This window comes from Acanthochromis polyacanthus, chromosome 2, assembly GCF_021347895.1.
Source record: "Acanthochromis polyacanthus isolate Apoly-LR-REF ecotype Palm Island chromosome 2, KAUST_Apoly_ChrSc, whole genome shotgun sequence".
NCBI lineage: Eukaryota > Metazoa > Chordata > Actinopteri > Pomacentridae > Acanthochromis > Acanthochromis polyacanthus.
The window spans coordinates 5,263,955-5,281,285 of NC_067114.1; the positions used below are offsets into that span (position 1 = coordinate 5,263,955).

At 40.8% G+C, this 17,331-nt stretch overlaps 1 protein-coding gene across 1 annotated transcript in view; it reads left to right on the top strand.

Annotated features, from left to right (window-relative positions):
• Positions 1-17,331, top strand: part of ly75 (lymphocyte antigen 75) — a 29,429-nt gene that overhangs the window by 9,682 nt on the left and 2,416 nt on the right. Inside the window, exons 6-33 of the mRNA XM_022195459.2 lie at positions 658-798; positions 1,674-1,871; positions 2,013-2,173; positions 2,268-2,375; positions 2,903-2,991; positions 3,088-3,257; positions 4,150-4,349; positions 4,595-4,737; positions 5,174-5,252; positions 5,643-5,714; positions 6,221-6,344; positions 6,622-6,657; positions 6,803-6,972; positions 9,499-9,563; positions 9,685-9,761; positions 10,407-10,543; positions 12,182-12,290; positions 12,428-12,588; positions 13,199-13,328; positions 13,671-13,891; positions 13,972-14,137; positions 15,099-15,263; positions 15,362-15,484; positions 15,905-16,090; positions 16,201-16,424; positions 16,524-16,731; positions 16,872-17,033; positions 17,123-17,239. Coding sequence (XP_022051151.2) covers positions 658-798; positions 1,674-1,871; positions 2,013-2,173; positions 2,268-2,375; positions 2,903-2,991; positions 3,088-3,257; positions 4,150-4,349; positions 4,595-4,737; positions 5,174-5,252; positions 5,643-5,714; positions 6,221-6,344; positions 6,622-6,657; positions 6,803-6,972; positions 9,499-9,563; positions 9,685-9,761; positions 10,407-10,543; positions 12,182-12,290; positions 12,428-12,588; positions 13,199-13,328; positions 13,671-13,891; positions 13,972-14,137; positions 15,099-15,263; positions 15,362-15,484; positions 15,905-16,090; positions 16,201-16,424; positions 16,524-16,731; positions 16,872-17,033; positions 17,123-17,239 — 3,942 coding nt within the window. The remainder of the gene's footprint in view (positions 1-657; positions 799-1,673; positions 1,872-2,012; positions 2,174-2,267; positions 2,376-2,902; positions 2,992-3,087; positions 3,258-4,149; positions 4,350-4,594; positions 4,738-5,173; positions 5,253-5,642; positions 5,715-6,220; positions 6,345-6,621; positions 6,658-6,802; positions 6,973-9,498; positions 9,564-9,684; positions 9,762-10,406; positions 10,544-12,181; positions 12,291-12,427; positions 12,589-13,198; positions 13,329-13,670; positions 13,892-13,971; positions 14,138-15,098; positions 15,264-15,361; positions 15,485-15,904; positions 16,091-16,200; positions 16,425-16,523; positions 16,732-16,871; positions 17,034-17,122; positions 17,240-17,331) is intronic.

Below are 17,331 nucleotides of genomic sequence, written 5' to 3' on the forward strand. Positions count from 1 at the left end.
AAGCATCAGTTTGCTCAGAGCCCTGTTAGATAATCAGAGTAGAAAGAGGAAAAAGGGCGGTTAAAAAACACCCACATGGATTTTTGCAGCCCAATTTTCCAGGCACTGGTTCTGCCAAAACACAATAACCCAGATTCACTTGCCAGAAATACCTGCAGCTCGTTGTGCAAAACCAAAACCTGCATGCTGTTGTGATACACTGCGGGTTGCTGCCGTTCTACAAGCCGAGAGTTGGTGTCAGTCGGAGAAACAATGAGGCTGGTGTTTCTAAAGAAGCTCATTGTGCCCGGTTACTGGACACACTGTTGCCTTGGGATTGTTAGTGTTGCTGAATAACCCATTAATAACGCTGAATGGAAGGCTTTATGAGACTCACAGGCTATTGTGACATGTTTGTTTTCTTCTTCTTAAAGTGAAGGTGTTAGTGGGGACATCGAGGATGCTGCAGCCGTCTGGCCTTCTGCTGATATGAGCTCTGTGTGGTTGCTGTGATTTAGTACATGTCAGTGTTGCTGGAACATGAAGCGTTTCTTTTATTTCTTTTATTTCAGCCCTCACAGTTGAGACTCTGAACACAGAAAGATGCCCACAGGTGCTCTCTCTTAGTCAGTATATGATTTTATTGATATTTACTGTGTGTGGGAACATGTTTGACAGGAATGCCGATCACCTCCATGATCATTGAGTCAGACTGTGGAGTCATGAACTCTAAAAGAAACTACGAATCTGAGTCGTGCAACAAACGGCTGCCATACGTCTGCAAGAAGAGTGCCAATGCCTCTCGGACTGAAAAAACAGGTTGGTCAGCTGCTGCTTTCATTTAAGTTTCTTCTGAATCGAATGTAGATCAGACTAAAAATCTACAGCCATGCTAGCAACTCTGAGATCCCTGATTGTGAATAACTTTCTGCCCTATTAAATGTTTTTTTTTCTTTTCAAATCAAGAATAAAAGGATAGAGGGTACCAAACTTGTTTCAATTTTGTGATTTTGGGATCCTCAGAGAAAACCTGGCCTCCCCTCACGGCCTCTTGCTGTTTGGGGGGAAAAAAATATAACTCTATGTTCCATAGATATTTTGCTTTTTAGATTTGTATTGTGTTTCTATACTTGTTTCCTATCTTCTGTGTGTAAAAAAGCTTACAGTTTAATCCATTTCTGCTGAAGTCCTTCAATTTTTGTCATGTAATCGTCAGTTGTAGCCGAGTCACGAATGGTGACTTAAAAGCGGTGAAAAGCCTAAAATTTTTAGCTTTTTACAGAATCTGATTAGAACAAACTGATAATTTTTTGGCAAAAAAAAAAGTGATTTTGATAAGACATGATGTTTTTAAGCTTAGGTGTGATCAGGTTTTCCAAGGGAGCCGCATCATGTGATGAGTTCATATGAACAGACAAATTTAAATGTTTCTTTCTGTTTCAGCAGCTTCTGGCTAAATAATAATGTAATTCTGTCTTTTAAAAAAAATTGTAACATACCTTTTTAACCTATCAGCACCTTTTGGGGTTCTGATTGTTAGCTTAACGTATATCATCTTTAATAAAAAGTAGTGTAGATGATCTAGACTTGAACAAAGATGCATTCAGTGCAGTGTTGATTTTGTGATTTTGGGATAGTCTGATGAAACCGGGCCTCCCATCACAGCCTCTTGCTGTCTTGCTTCCTCTCCACAGAGCCTTTAGAATATAAAGAAACCGTGTGTGCGGACGGTTGGGTCCCGTGGAGCGGCTGGTGTTACAAGTTAGTGAAGGACAAACCACAAGACTTCGCAGATGCCCAACAACACTGCAACACCGCAGAGGGAGGAGGGGTTTTAGCCAGTTTCCACTCCATTGACAGCAAAGAGATGATCAGCACCAATTTCCACGCAGGTAAAACTCTCATTTCCAAGTGGTTTTCTTCTTATTTGGCTTCTGAAGCCAGGGATGGCCTTATTTTTTCACTGCTAAGGAATCACCAGCTCCACGTTTTGACCGATGTTTCCTAAACTGATGTGTGTTTTGGTCCACCAGAGGACCAGACTTCGCGTGTGTGGATCGGCATGTTTGGTGTCGGCAAGAACCCCACTGTCTTCAGCTGGAAAGACGACGCACCAGTCACCTTCACTTACTGGGACCAAAACCAACCAGTCCAGCCCGATCAGAATACCAGCTGTGTCTTCTACTCTGGAAAGGTGTGTGCGTTTGTGTAACTCGACCTGCTGCATCCAGCGTTTTGTATTTGTTTTCTTCTTTACATGAAGTCAAACCTGTGTTGGTTCTGTACAGTTTCATGGTTGGAGGGTTGGGGACTGCACACAGAAGCTACAGTTCATGTGCCAGAAGAAAGGAGAGGTCAACGAAAGTGCAACACAAGACGGATGTCGCTTTGAAGATGTCAGTATTGTCTGCAGTGTTTCACATTAGCTGTCTTTCCACACGTCTTGTGCATAACGTTCATGTGTCAGCAATCGTCACAGAAATCATGAGGTCACGTTCAGAAGATCAAATTTTGAGTCATAAAGGGCTAAAAAACAAATCTGTAGTTGCATTGACAGCTAATATCAGAACCAAAGAGATGTAAAAATGTAAAGACAAAGCTGTAGTAGTGACCACAGTGGTGAGAAACAACATAAACACTGATTCAGCTCAGTTAAATTTTATTTGTATAGCACCAATTCACAGCATATGTCACCTCGTAGCACTTCCACATAGTAAAGTGAAGACCTTACAAATTCTAAACAAAGAACAGAGAACACAACAATCCAAAGTTGCCCTTGGATTTCCTATCAGCAAGCAGTTGGTGACAGTGGAACCAAAATCCATTACAAAGATACTGACTATGTATTAGAATTAGGACTGAGCATGAAAAGACATGCTTGTACCTTGACTGTACCTGAAGTCTCACTGTTTTCAATCACCAGGGCTGGAGGAGACACGGCAACTCCTGCTACAAAGTGAACACGGAACAAGTGTCCTTCAAAGATCACTGCAACATCACCATAAGAAACGGGTAACTCATTCACCGCAAGATTTCCTTAAACACAAAATGATCTTTCCTGCCTGTGCTTCACCAGGAAAGTCACTCATTTTGGGCTGCTCTTTCCAGGTTTGAGCAGGCCTTTATCAACCGGCTGCTTACAGAGCAGATCGGCAAGAAGACTCAGAATTTCTGGATCGGACTGCAGGACGTCAAGAACACAGGAGAGTACCAGTGGGTGAGCCAGGACGGGACCCCGGGTGTGGTTGAATATACCAACTGGGGCTGGTTTCAACCAGGTTAGTAGGAAGCCGGTGCAGGAGGGGCAGAACAGATTCTTGGCTAATGACAGATTGTAGTATCATAATGTTTGCTATGTAATTCTAAACCTCTGTGTACAGAATACAGTGATTTTTACTTCTGTGAAAGCTCAAATTTGCTGATTTACTCATGCAAAAAGTACTTTTTACTGCCCATTGTTTCATGTGCACAAAGTATGTGTCAATACACCCCCACATGTTGATCATTCACTAACAGCCTTGTCATAAAATGAACGCACTAGTGGCAGATTATACAACTGACACTTAAGAAGTCAGTTTTTAATGTACTACCAAAGCAGCCTGGAAATCCAACAATGCCAAAACTTTAGTGGATTATTCATCACAAGGATCTAAAGAACAAAAAGTGCCACTTAGAAAAACCCCAATTGAACTCAATAAGGAAATAGGTGGTCATTTATTGAAAAAAAATAAACACGCATGCATGCAAAATGTGAGATAGATAGATGGATAGATAGATACTTTATTAATCATAAAATTTAAGGGAAATGTGTAATAGTGTGTAAAGAATTCATAAATTCCCAAATTCTTGCCTTCCGTCACTTCTATCATGTTTATATTTGATGAAACAATGAGGGAGCATCCTCACTGTTTCATCTTGTCATCAAGTTATAAAACAGGATTTCAGATAAGACTGCTCCACTGCTAGTCTATATTACAGCGCTGGAACCTGCTACCACACCATGAATTATGAATGTCTGCTGCTGCTTGTAAAAGGTTTTTTGATACGTCTGTGTACCAGAACTCCATCTTCATATTTAAAGAGCTAAGATGTTCAGAGCAGTACATTTTTCATCTAAAGCTAAAACAGCTTGATCCATGCTGTAGATTCAATTTGTTTTGTTTGGTTTAGATCGAGAGGGAGGCTGTGCTGCCATTTCCACAGCGAAACCGTTGGGCAAGTGGGAGGTGAAGAACTGCTCCCTCTTCAAAGCGGGCACCATTTGTAGAAAAGACCTCGTTCCACCTCCGGCCCCGGAACCAGAACCCAGTGCTAATGCCACCTGTCCTGATGGATGGGTGTCCAGGCAAAACATCCGATACTGCTACAAGGTGTGTCTCTAAATAATCGACTTTTTTCCACCATTAGGAGCCATGATTGTTCAGTGAAAGTATCTGCAGCTGCTTCTGTAATTTGCAAATCAATGTAGGGTTTTTCTGGTGGTTTCTCCTTTTACAGGTTGACTCTGAATGACATTATCTGGCAGCCAAGTTGTCTTTCTTTACAATCGCCTCCATTCTGTTACTTCACTGGCAGGTTTTAGTAGCTGTTCTAAAGTGTGGTTTCACCCTGTCAGGTGTTTCAAGAAGAGAGGCTGAGCAGGAAGCGCTCGTGGGAGGAAGCCAAGAGGTTCTGTGAGGCGCTGGGAGCCGACCTGCCCAGCTTCACAAACGACGACGAGATGAGAGCTCTGCACAGCATCATGAGGGAGACTGTCAGGTATTTGAAGCATTACCTGCGCTGCTGTATTCTGACAGGAGCAGATGAAAGTTCATTGTCGCCTAATCTCTATAAACACCGAATACAAACGAGTGTGGACGGGAGGCGGTCGTAGTCTTCAAACTGGCGCTACCAGTCGCCTCAACAAAGACAGGATTTCTCAACATGCAAGGTTGTCTCTGTTGCCACATAACTCGGAGTCTAAACTTGTCTCTTTGTTAAAGTAAACACGCAATATTTAATCTGAAAGTTAAGATAAACACACAGCATCTCCTGAACCGCGTTTCACACTTGGTCATGGAGCGGAAGAGCTAGTTTTAGTGGCGGAATAAAATGGCAACAGCTCTTTAAGGATTCTTTCATGAGATTGTTTTTTTCTGCGAGTGAGGCTTGGTTAGGTGTCATGAGTGACAGTGTTGTGCTCTTCTTGTTGCAGTGATAATCGGTACATCTGGGTGGGTCTGAACAGGAGAAACCCAGCTGATCGCTCCTGGCAGTGGAGTGATGGGCGGCCTGTGAGTAAAACCCCTTTTCCTGCACATTATGTAGAGTATATATGTACAGTTGTGCTCATTAGTCTACAGGCCCCAACAGAGTTTGTAAAATATGCACCATTCTTTCATGAAAACATGAATGATCAGATACAGTTGCATGACAATAAATAACTTTGTCTGACTATTAACTCTAAAAGAAAGAAAAGTCTTTTCATGATCAAACATATTTTCTGAAAAAAGTCAACAAATTTTGCTATGGGATGTAAACTTATGAGCTTAACTGTATATAAATGTATGATTTTTGTATAACCAAGTAACTGGAAGTGCACCTTTGTTTGGTTTTAACAAACTTATTGCACTAAATCACTTTCATTTCTGAGCTTCTGAGATCTTACAATGTCTCTACAACAGGTGTCTGTGGGTATTTTACACCCAGATTTCCAAGAGGACGATGCGTACAGTCGGGACTGCACTGCTTTTAAGGTGAGCTAGGGAGTTTCATACTACTGAATGGTGCCTTTTCTTTCCAGCTTCAAAATGAACGTATGTAGCTCGGCTGTTTGTAGGAGTCAGGAGAAAATCTGCAGCTGACATCCGCCCCCACTGGCTCAGTCATTTCATGCAAAATCCCATAAAACACAGACAGCAGCTCCTGGTTTTCATCAGTTTGTCCACAATGATAAAGAGACTTTATTGTAATTGTGCAGAAGAACAATGAAATTTGTAAATGCTGATTACTGTTAATGTGAATCCTGTGTTACTCACAGAATAGATGCCAGCTGATTCTCTTGTTGTCCTCTTATCTTGCGCGTCAGACTCTTAGACGTCTTAGTTAGCGATTGTTTTATCAGACTGAAAGATACTTTGTTTCTAAACCGTCACTGACCTGGGAGATGCAACATGGCATGCAACATCTCTGCTACAAAACTGCTTCTTTTGTGTAGTTCCTTACTGATAAGACTTTCGCAAACAATCTGTGTCCTCTTCAGACATCAAAGAGCACCTTGAAGCACCTGGTTGTGTTTCTTCTCCACGACTTGCCTCACGTCCCTTTCTTCGCCACGCCGTTTCACTGCGACGCCAAGCTGGAGTTTGTCTGCCAAATCCCCCGCGGTAAGATTCCACATGTAGTTCTACTGTGGAGTGTGAGTATGCACAAAACTAACGGTGGCTTTGGTCTGTGAAGCGTTAACATCCTTCAATTGGACTGTGGAATTTAAGAATTTTAGCTTGAATTTTGTGGCCACATAGTTGGTGAGTCATTAGTAAAGTTTTGTATAAAACACTATTAGAATAAAGAAAGAGGTTTCTACTTTTTATTAAGAAAATAGTTATTTGTGTTTTTGTTTGCTTTCTGATTTTAACTTATTCTTTGTTGATACTTCAACAGGAAAGACTCCGAAAACCCCAGAGTGGTACAACCCTGGTAATAACCACATCTTTTCACCATCTGTGTTTAAAAATGTTGAATCTCTCAGTGGTCTGATTCAACATTCTTGTTTCTCAGATGATCGACAATTCAAATGCTTGCATCCATGCATGACTTCAGAGCTATTTCTTATGCTTTTCAGTTGGGCACCATGAGACATCAGTGTTCATAGACGGAGCAGAGTTTTGGTTTGTTGATAAGCCGAAGCTAAGTTTTGAAGAGGCAGTGCTGTATTGCAAAGGAAATGGCAGCAAGCTGGCTGCTCCACTGAGCTCCACTGCTGTCGCAAAGATTCACCAGCAACTGGAAAAGGTAAGTGACAGGAAACTGTAAATGAGCAAGTAGTGATGTTCTCACAGAGTGGGGAGTCACTGCTGCTACACAGAGATTCTCGCTCAAAGACAGACACATATGGGTCAATATATAATTGCGGGACTTTTTATAACGGTAGTGTCTACAGATACGGATCTGTACCCGTAGCCTGTGGCCTACGGATACGGCACTTTCCATTTGCCAGACAGATACGGACCCATACGCGAGTCTCGCGAGTCAAGAAGCTGCTAACCACTAAAAACTGTTGAAAGGTAAGCAAAGGTTAGGGTTAGGGTTAGGGTCCGTACCTGGAGTACCGATGCTACGGGTCCGTACCTCTAGCGTCTACCGGGAGTCACATGACCAGATCTCACGTATCTGATTGGCAAATGGAAAGGGCCGTATCCGAAGGCCACAGGCTACGGGTACGGGTCCGTACCTCTAGCAACAACCTTTTATAACATAGTTGACATTTTTACTGTTTTCAGGCCTAAAATCAACATAACCAAACACCACATGGCATTTTTACAGAAAGATTCTTCTAAATATTACATATACAATTGAGTAAAATTGAAATTGAAAGTAATTTATAACGATATTGTAGTAAACCTGTTGACATGCCGTAAATCCACACTTGACTCACACACTACTTTATATTAAATAAGTCAGAAAGCCTTGGAGTCTTGCCAGTCTTTTCTTCAGGAGGAAATGACATCATGTGGAGCAGGTCATGTGATCTGGAATTAACAAGCTTTATTGAGAGCATAGACTGTATATAAAGACAGACGTAGCATCTGGCTCCAGAATTGAAGCCAACCCAGAAGTGTCAAAAACTTGCAATATCACGGCGTCCACTAGGGTTGGCTCCAAAAAGCTTTTGCTCCATAGACCCCAATTCATTTTTGGAAAAAATAAAATTTGATAGACTGATTTTCTACAGCTCAGGATTTTTTTCCGGTTAGTTTTCATGGTCAAAATGAGAGATCAGGTGGCCGATCTTAAAATAAATCCATACTGAATTTTAAATAAATCGTTAAATTTGGCGGAGCCAGGGGGCGTGGCTATACTTGATAGACAGCAACAGAAGCCTCTGCGGTAAAATGTGGGCGGGATAAGAGAGTCCTCAGCCAATCCTGCCCCTAGTTGCTCTCCGGTCCAGCCTGTTTGATGACGCTTTTTACGTCACTGGCTCCAAAAAATCCAAAACGGCGACCAGGAAGTAGCAAAATCCGGGCTTCATTTTCTCAGCGTTGAAACCAACGGGTGACGTCACGGTTAGTTCACGCCTGATTGAGAGTTGTTTTTGTAATGGGTAACTTAGTTGAAAATGATTTCTGGGACACAGATACAATTTGTTGTTTTTCATATAAAATTTGATATATTGGCAAAATAGATATTTAATAAAAAGAGCACAATCAAAACTACTTTTGAATAAACTCATTTTATTCTTGTTTAGCTAATTAGAAGGTGGTTGTTTTTAAATTGGGACAGTTTAGTTGACATTTTAGTGATATTCAGTCTTTTTTTATCAATAAGTGATTGTGTCCATCTTAAATAATTTTTGAATTTGTAAAGATGTGATCATAATGAACATAGAAAACATTAGGTTTATTTTTACTTTTAATAAAAATGTATGTAAGATGTATCTCATGAACTTCAAAAATCCCTCCAGCATACATTGACCCATTTGCAGGCTGCAGCGATAACACTGGCAGAACAATTAAAAACTCACAATAATTGGTGTGACAAAATTCTTGATTTCAGGCAGAGGCAGACAAAAAGGTTTCTCAGTTCTTTTTCAGCTGAAATGACCAAAGTCACTATTAGATTTTAGCAGCTAATAATCTCTGGTTTCTTTAAACTGATGATAAATATAAACTGGAGGTCAATCTGGTCGTTCTGACATGATAATGCATTTAACAAATCAGATAACAGATAAAGCTGCAAAGCTGCTGAACAATCGCTGTTTTGGAGCAGATCTTTGGCAGAAAATAAATTCAATAAAACTATCTATTAAGGCATCTGGAGCACTTAAAAGTTACTAAAAATGGGCAGGTCAAAATGAAAAGAGAGAAAAGCTTAAATGACTAAAACCTCTTGTCTATTATTTCTTTTTATCTTGTTTGTGTTTTTTTCTTCCCGCTTGTATCTGTAGTTGATTTTTTTAGAGCCTTATGACCGGGGAAATTCTTTCCACTATCTTCAGGTCATGGAAATCTGGCAGTTGTTCATGAGAATCCAGCTGGAAGCAGTTAAACAGCGGAGTAGAGAACGCTGTAGAATAAACGCTGTCAAGGAGGAGAAAACTCAGCTTCTCGGGTCCAATAAATGAAACCATCAGTGTCATAAAATCTTAGCAGCACTTAATACGCAGTTCATTAAAACTCACCAGCAAGTTTAATTTGATGAAATTTACAAATGTAGGCCAACTGAGATCTTGAGGCCATCTTGATTGCATGATTATGATGTTATTAATTTAGAATGGGTATTAATTACTTGTTACTTTAACTTGCGTGTTTCCAACAGTTGTCGAGTTCTTCCCAGGAAAACTGGTGGATCGATCTGCAACCTGGCCGGGTGTTCCCCATGACGTAAGACGGAGCAGTCACACACACTGATGCTGCACAACCAAGCACATATTTCTGATGCTTCTACCAGCATACACGTGCTACAATGTGATGCTGAGATCGACTAGAATGCTTTTTGTTGCAGGTACCACGAGATGTTCCGTTATCACTCACGTTTCCTGGGTAGATGCACCTACATCAGCTCTGCCATTCCCTTTCCACGTAAGTAAACCTGAGAATGGTTAAAAATGTTTTTGTGTTCAGTCCAATACTAGTACAGAAGAGTAAGCTGGTTCGCAAAAGAAAACATGGGAACATTTGGTCATCAGACTGCTAAGAGAATCAGTGCTGTGAAAGAGAAAGAGTCGTCACACCAAAGATTAATTTAATTTATGCCTTTTCTGTTTACTGCATGTTGTATGAAACTAGCAGATGAATTGGAAACTATTCTGGGTGTTCATTTTGAAGCATACTCGATTTTTGTCCTCTATACTGAACACAAAATGAGCAGTCAAATGATTTAAGCGATTTTAGCCACTGAACAAACCAGACTAATAGCTTGCACCAGGTCGAATCAATAAGATAAAATATTAATGAATAAAGTTCTTGCTGGTTTGAAGTGCGTGGGGTTGCATTTCTGTGAACCAATCAGAATTTAACATCACAATCCAAAGACGGCTGTGGGTTTGCTTATGTTCTGTGGTGTTAAAGAATGAACGAAAACAGCTGAGGATATTTTTCCAAAAGCTTGAGCACTTTAAAAGGAGAAAAAGCTGCAAATGTTTCAGTTTGGGGAATTTGCCCGGGGAAATTAGCCAGAACTGATTGCACTAATACACACATTTCCTGTCATACTTTAACGTGCAGAGTATGATGGCAGTTGCCAGCAGCAATTTTCCTTTGTGTGTGAAAGACACAACATCACGTCGGTGGAGATAAACCCTCAGGATCCTCAGCCAGGAGGACAGCCCTGCGAAAAAACTTCTCTGTCCTTCAGAAACAAGGTCCGACAGTTTCTCACAAATGTTACACGACACCATTATCTGCCATTCGTGTGGTCTTTTCTTCCTTTTCCGTCTAAATAGAATGTCTTTCAGAAGTCAGAGAGATTAAAGCTCAGGAACGGTGATGATAATATTTTCATACTTGAAGGGAAAAATCCACACAGAAACGTTTAACAGTGACAAGAAGTTGCACTTCCCAGGAACATAGAACGTCTCAGGATATTTTGATATAAAGGATACGTGACGCTTTTGCAGCGGCCTTTAATAGAACGGATTTAAATGTTGTTTTCTGTGTTAATCCAACAGAAGTGACGAGCTGAAGCTTTGGAGCAGCTTTCCTGCTCCTCTGATATTGTCAAGAAAACCAATATATATGTCAGAGTAGAGACTGCGATTTGGTAGAGTTGGAGTTTCTACCAGTAGAGATTGCGATCGCAACCTCTACCAGTAGAATTGGAGTCTCTACCAGTAGAGACTGCGATTGCAATCTCTACCAGTAGAAACTCCAATCCTACCAGTAGAGATTTGTCAAGGCTAAGGTTAGACTTTTAAGGTTAGGGTCAGGGCAGGGGTCAGATTTAAAGGTCAGGGTTAGTTAAGGTTAGGGTCAGGGGTCAGGGCAGGGGTCAGATTTAAAGTTCCATCTCTACTGGTAAGATTGGAGTTTCTACTGGTAGAGACTCCAATCGCAATCTCTACTGGTAGAAACTCCAACTCTACCAAATCGCAGTCTCTACCCTGACATATACATGTTTTCAATGGATTTTGGCTGCTCTTAATGGTCTTAATATTTCATAATTATTTCATATTGATTTCTTCAGAAGTGGGTCTTACACGTTGTTGTCCTCTTTTAACTGTTTTAGTATTTTATTCAGTTTCATTTTGCTACAAAATTTGCTTTTGCTACGTAGTTATATCCTGCTTTGATACTTTGCACATACAGCGGTGGAAAAAAGTTTTCGCACACCCCAAACATTTGCATGTATGTTGCTTTAAGAATCACTCTTAGGTGCACTCTTCAAGTGCAGTAATACTCAAAAAAATCCTAAAAAAAACCATTAAAAACTTAAAATTGATTGGTTCCGTAAAAATAAGAAATTTAGAGTATTGGGTCATTTTGATAGAATTTAGTTTTGTTAGTTTTTCTTGTAAAAAATAAACAAAAAAATATGTATAATTTGTATTTGTTTGCGTCTGTCTAATGCAGCCACACCTTTTGAAACCCATAAAAGATTTTTCCACAAATATTTCATGATAGTCTTTGAGATGCTGTAAAATTTTAAAGGGGACCAAAAACTTTTCTCCACCGCTGCAGCTTCGTTACTGCCTGTCTGATACCATATACAGCACTTTGATCAATGCTAGTCATTTTAAATATGCTATATTAATACGTTTTGTACTGACATTTATTTACTGCCCAAGTGACTGTGAAAGGAAGCATGATCATGTACAAAACCACTTATTTTCAATCTCTTAAAACACATTATTTCTATTATTTTGTCATTTTACTGCAAAGAGTTCAGCATAAGGTCACATAAAATATTAAATTACAACATTAACGAAGGGTCAGCGATGCATTTAAGCCCTAATGATGTGACAGATGAATAAACATACTCCTTCTGTTTATTTTTTTTCCAGTGCTACACATTGATGAAGAGCTTGAAGCCTCTGTCGTTCACGTATGCCAGCGAGGAATGCCAGTCGGTGAGAGGAACCCTGGTGTCCATAGCAGATCAGGTGGAACAAGGTGAGGAAACGAGACAAGCATGAAGGACACTGTGATCTTAAACACCATTTTTATGTTTGACAAAGTTTGTGTTTCGGTTCCTGAGTGTGATAAAGTGAGCAGTGTTGAACATAAAAAATGCTGTGTGTGTGTTGTAGACTTCATCAACACCCTCCTGCCAGGCATGAGAAATATGGACAAAATCTGGATTGGTCTGAAGCTGAAGCAGAGCAACTCTTTATGGACTGACGAGACTTCAGTTAACTACATTAACTTTAACCCTCTGCTGGTGGGCATGCACAAGGCCATAAAAGTCAACGTAAGTTCCCCCTGCCTTCACTTAACGTCTTTATAAACCAATTTTACACAGCAAAGATGAAACAGTTGCTTCAGTTGAGGGAGTTTAAGTTGAACTACAAGGTCGAGAATGACAAAAATCTGTATGCATGTGTGGAGTTAAAAAGGAGTGAGCCTGATTCTCATCTCCACCAAACCGTCTGTTTTCAGGGTAATGTGGATGCCCGAGTTTGACAGAAAACAAGAATGTGGTTATGTCTCCCAAAAATACAAGAGCACAGCATTGAATTAGTCGGTCAATGTGTAATTGAGGGACTTTTGCATACATTTTTATTTTTAAAAAAAGGAAGAAAGGAAGGGGGGGAGGGGGGGTGGCACACTAGCGTTTAACCGACTAGTAAAATACTAAACGTTTAATAAATGAGTAGGCGGTTAAATGATTAAACGACGAGTCGCGCACATCCCTAGTCTTACGGTATCTCAGAATTTTAATTTGTGTATATCTAATATTGTATTGCGGATTTTTCGCTGTATCGGCGGATTTTGCAGAAGATAGGTATTTTTTATATATTTATTAACAACTCACGTTGTCTTTCTTGGTGTGTATTTTTTTACTCTCTTTTTTTTTATAGAAATGGGATCAAGAGAGTATGGATTTGTGTGCGTACATGATCAACAACCCCAGCTCTGACATGCTGGGTACCTGGGACTACTCTTCCTGCACCCAACCTCAGAGTTTGGCCATTTGTCAACATTATGCAGGTCAGTTTCCACCACATTGCAACACCTGTTTTAAGTATTGAGTAAAACCTGAGCTCAGCAGATTAAGAAATTTGAATACATGCCAGTTTTGCAGCAAAATTTGGATAATATTTTGATCCATGTTTTAGTCAATACAATCCTTGATGATTGATTTGGTGACCTTAGTGAGGGGAGTAGACAGTGCATGGCAACCTCAGCCTCTGTTAAAGTAGTCACCTGTCATCTCTTTAGTCAGATAAATCATTAAAAAAGTAGAAACATCTCTGTACAACTAAGGCATTACAGCAACACAGACGGATCTCAATGCAGCTTCTGTTTCAAACACATCGTTGCTCGTTTCAGACAAAGTCGCGGAGCCTCAAATCTCTACGGCGCCCTTCCAGGTCAATAACCACACCATCCAACTGCTGGACCAAAACCTCACCTGGTTTGAGGCTTTAGAGCAGTGCAGGAGCAACAACATGGATCTGGCAAGCGTGGCCGACACTCTGCTGCAATCCACCCTCACCGTGCACGTGAGCCGTGCACAGAAACCCATGTGGATCGGCCTGTTTAGTGACGATGTGAGTGTACCAAAGACAGCATTTTCATTTGAATTTATCATTTCTACAATTACATTTTTCTTCATTTCTTTTGCACTCAGGACGGGAATCACTACCGCTGGACCGACAACAGTCACACCGTGTTCAGTCGCTGGCCCTCTGAAGTCTCCACCAGCGGATCATGTGTTTACCTGGACACCGATGGCTTCTGGAAAGCCACCGAGTGCGAGGAGGAGCTCGGAGGAGCCATCTGCCACAAACCACTCGGTGAGTCAATGTGTATGAAGCAATTTTCCAGGCGGTAAAACGCTGCAGAGCTGCACTTTTTCTCAGAAATGGTGGCCTTTTATTTTTTCTGTGGGTGTATTTTTACAGGACAGTCATGAAGAACTTGTTGAGATTCAGAAAAATGCTTCCAGCTGTGCTGGGTTAAGCTCCAAATATTTTAAGTGCATGGTTGAAGCACTGCTGATAGATACTATGGAGTAACAGGATGTAGAATCTTTTGAAATTTAGAAACTGGCTTCCCTGATTGAAACGGTGTCAAAACAAAGCACAAGCAAGACGAATGTGTCAAAGAAGGATTCTCAAATAAAAGGATAACAGTCGATACAAATGAGACAAAAGAATATTCTGGGTTTTCTGTTGTGAAAAAAGATTCACAGAAGATTAAACGAAACAGGTCGTGAAATTCAGAATCAGAATCGGGGTTTTTTCCACACAGGGTTTCACATCCACTGAATTTAACATGGGGATTTACAGTAAAAGCTGACAGGCATTTTTCTTCAAGATGGATACAAATATTTGAAATGAAAGTGTTCTGAGATAAATAGGAAGTCATTGTTACAAGTCAAATACATGGCAAGTGGAAAAGATACAAAGAATGTAAAGTGATAAAAAGTAACAGATTATTTAAATTTTAATTGTCACCATTATCAATTTGATTCAAGTTGAGAGTTTTACGGGATTCATGGGATTTTTTTCTCAAACGTTAAGGCTTTTAGAATTTCTTTAAACTTTTCTCTTCATTCCTTTTGCAGGCATTACTTATTCTTTTTTTTAAATTTGTCCTAGAAGACTTTAACTAAAACAAAAACTCAAAGCAAATGTCCACATTATTGCATTTTTATTGTAAAACTGTTTTCTCCTCTCTGTTGGCCGGTGTTGCCTGCTAGTACTAACATTTTTTTAAGCCCTTTAAATAAAATTCTCATGTGTTTCATTGCAGAGGAGGTCATCACCACACCAAAGAATGCTGCAGTGCAGTGTCCCCATCAAATTAACGGTCCAAACTGGATCCCTTTCAGGAACAACTGCTACTCCTTCCAGCTGGTCGCCTCCAGATGGCAACAGGTCGATGAGGGGCAAATCCAGGAAACCTGCAAAACCCTTCGTAAGAATTTAACAACATTGTCCTGCTGTGTGGAGAATTGCTCATGAAGCTCTCTGTAACGGGCCGGTGTTGGTAATTGCGGTACATTTATGTTTCAGATGAAGACGCAGGCATCCTAACTATCCGAAATGAAGAGGAGAACGAGTTTATCAAGAGCCAGCTTGTACCGTTCCAATCCTTAGCCCAGTTTGTTTGGCTGGGAATGTTCATAGATGACATCGGTTGGTATTTTATTAGCACCTCCCACATTTCTGTTTAGTAAATGTTTAATGAAGTAGACTTTAATTCTATTTTTTTTCCTATCTATTGCCCAAAAGAAGAGATCATAAACTCTGACTGGCATAATTAGTCAAAGATGTTGAGCCTAAATGCTGCTAGACAATTCTTTTTTTTTGTTTTTATGTCACGTAATCGACTGGCAGTGTGGAGGATTTTCTTTCTGTTTCTCTTTTTTTACATAAAACCCCTTTTCAGCACTGAGGGGAACTCTTCAAGATCACGTTTGAATGTATTTTTCTGTCTTGGTTTTGCAGTCGGTGGCTTTAGATGTACAGTGCAGTATCACTGTTATTGGTCTTCACTGTTTGTGTGTATATTTGCGTCTTTATATTGATTTTAATCGTGACTTTGATCCTCTGTAGATAACCAGACAAAGTGGTACGATGGCACAAATGTCCAATATTCTAACTGGGCGAAAGGCCGACCGGATGTAGATGGACCGTTCATGGCTGGTCTCACCACAGAGGGCACCTGGATTCTCGTCACAAACATAAAGTTATACTGGGAGTTCAAACAAAAGACCATAGTGACCTGCAAACTGGATTTTGGTTGGTGCATCTCGCTGTGACATCATCATTTCTATCATTCTATCCATCTTGTGAGCTTCACTGAAAATACTGCATGCTTGAATGATTTCTTTTTATCTTTGTCTCCCAAGAACCCAAGCAGGAGTACAACAAGTCATCCAAAGATTTTCAGCACTACGGCAGCTTGACCTATGAGGTCTTGACCCAGAAGTTGACTTGGCAGAAGGCTCTGGAAGAGTGCGATCGTCGTGGCGGCCACCTGGCGAGCATCCACGACCTCCAGCACAACGCACACTTGAAGCTCATCGCCAAGACAGACGGATTCAGGCTCTGGATCGGCCTGTCGAACCATAATGTAAGAAGTTTGTGTCACTAAACTCCTCCCGAGGATATCTCATTTGGATTTCTTTCTCCTGTTTCACTTCAGCTGCTAACGGCGTCCTTGTCTGTGCAGGTCAGCGGCTCAGCTTATGAGTGGTCTGATGGAACAAAGTTTGACTACAACCACACCATCACTGATGAATCCAAGATGTCCAACTCTAGCAACCAAGAGCCCAGCTGTGTTTATATAACCCCTGCTGGAACATGGGTTCAGACCAGCTGCAAAACTGTGGTGGATGGTGCCATCTGCTACACCACCGCCATCACCACCCCTTCCCAAAGTAAGACACCAACCAGCTTTCCGTATAAAATCACCATGTTCTCCTTTAAAAGTGAACTGAATGAAATCAGCCAGTCATGAATAGTCAGTCAGTGGAGGAAAGAAGCACCTGTGAATCTGGATTCTATGTTGTTTCTACAGGAGCCAAACTGCAAACTGCCCCAAAAGACAACCACTGCCCTCAGAGCAACGGTGTGTCCAAGTGGATTCAGCATCAGGATCACTGCTACGCCTTTGACGAGAGTTTCTACAACTACAGCATCTACAGCATGGAGCAGGCCAAGAGCATCTGCCAGAAGATTGGTGAGCTGCTGTTTGATGTATGAAGGTTTATGATTAAAGCTAATCTGTGGAACCTGCAGTTCACCAGTTGTTTTTTCTCCTGCTGGCAGATGCTGAACTACTAACTATCAAATCCAAAGAGGAGAATGACTTTCTTGCGAAGTACATGTCGGAAAACCCTCTAATCACCAATCGAGTGTGGCTCGGAATGGACCTTGATGAGCAAGGTAAAGATAAAGATTCAATTCATATTCTATAGAATCCTATATCCTGGTAGTAATTTGTCAGGGTTGTGTTTACAGTTTGTCAGATATTAACC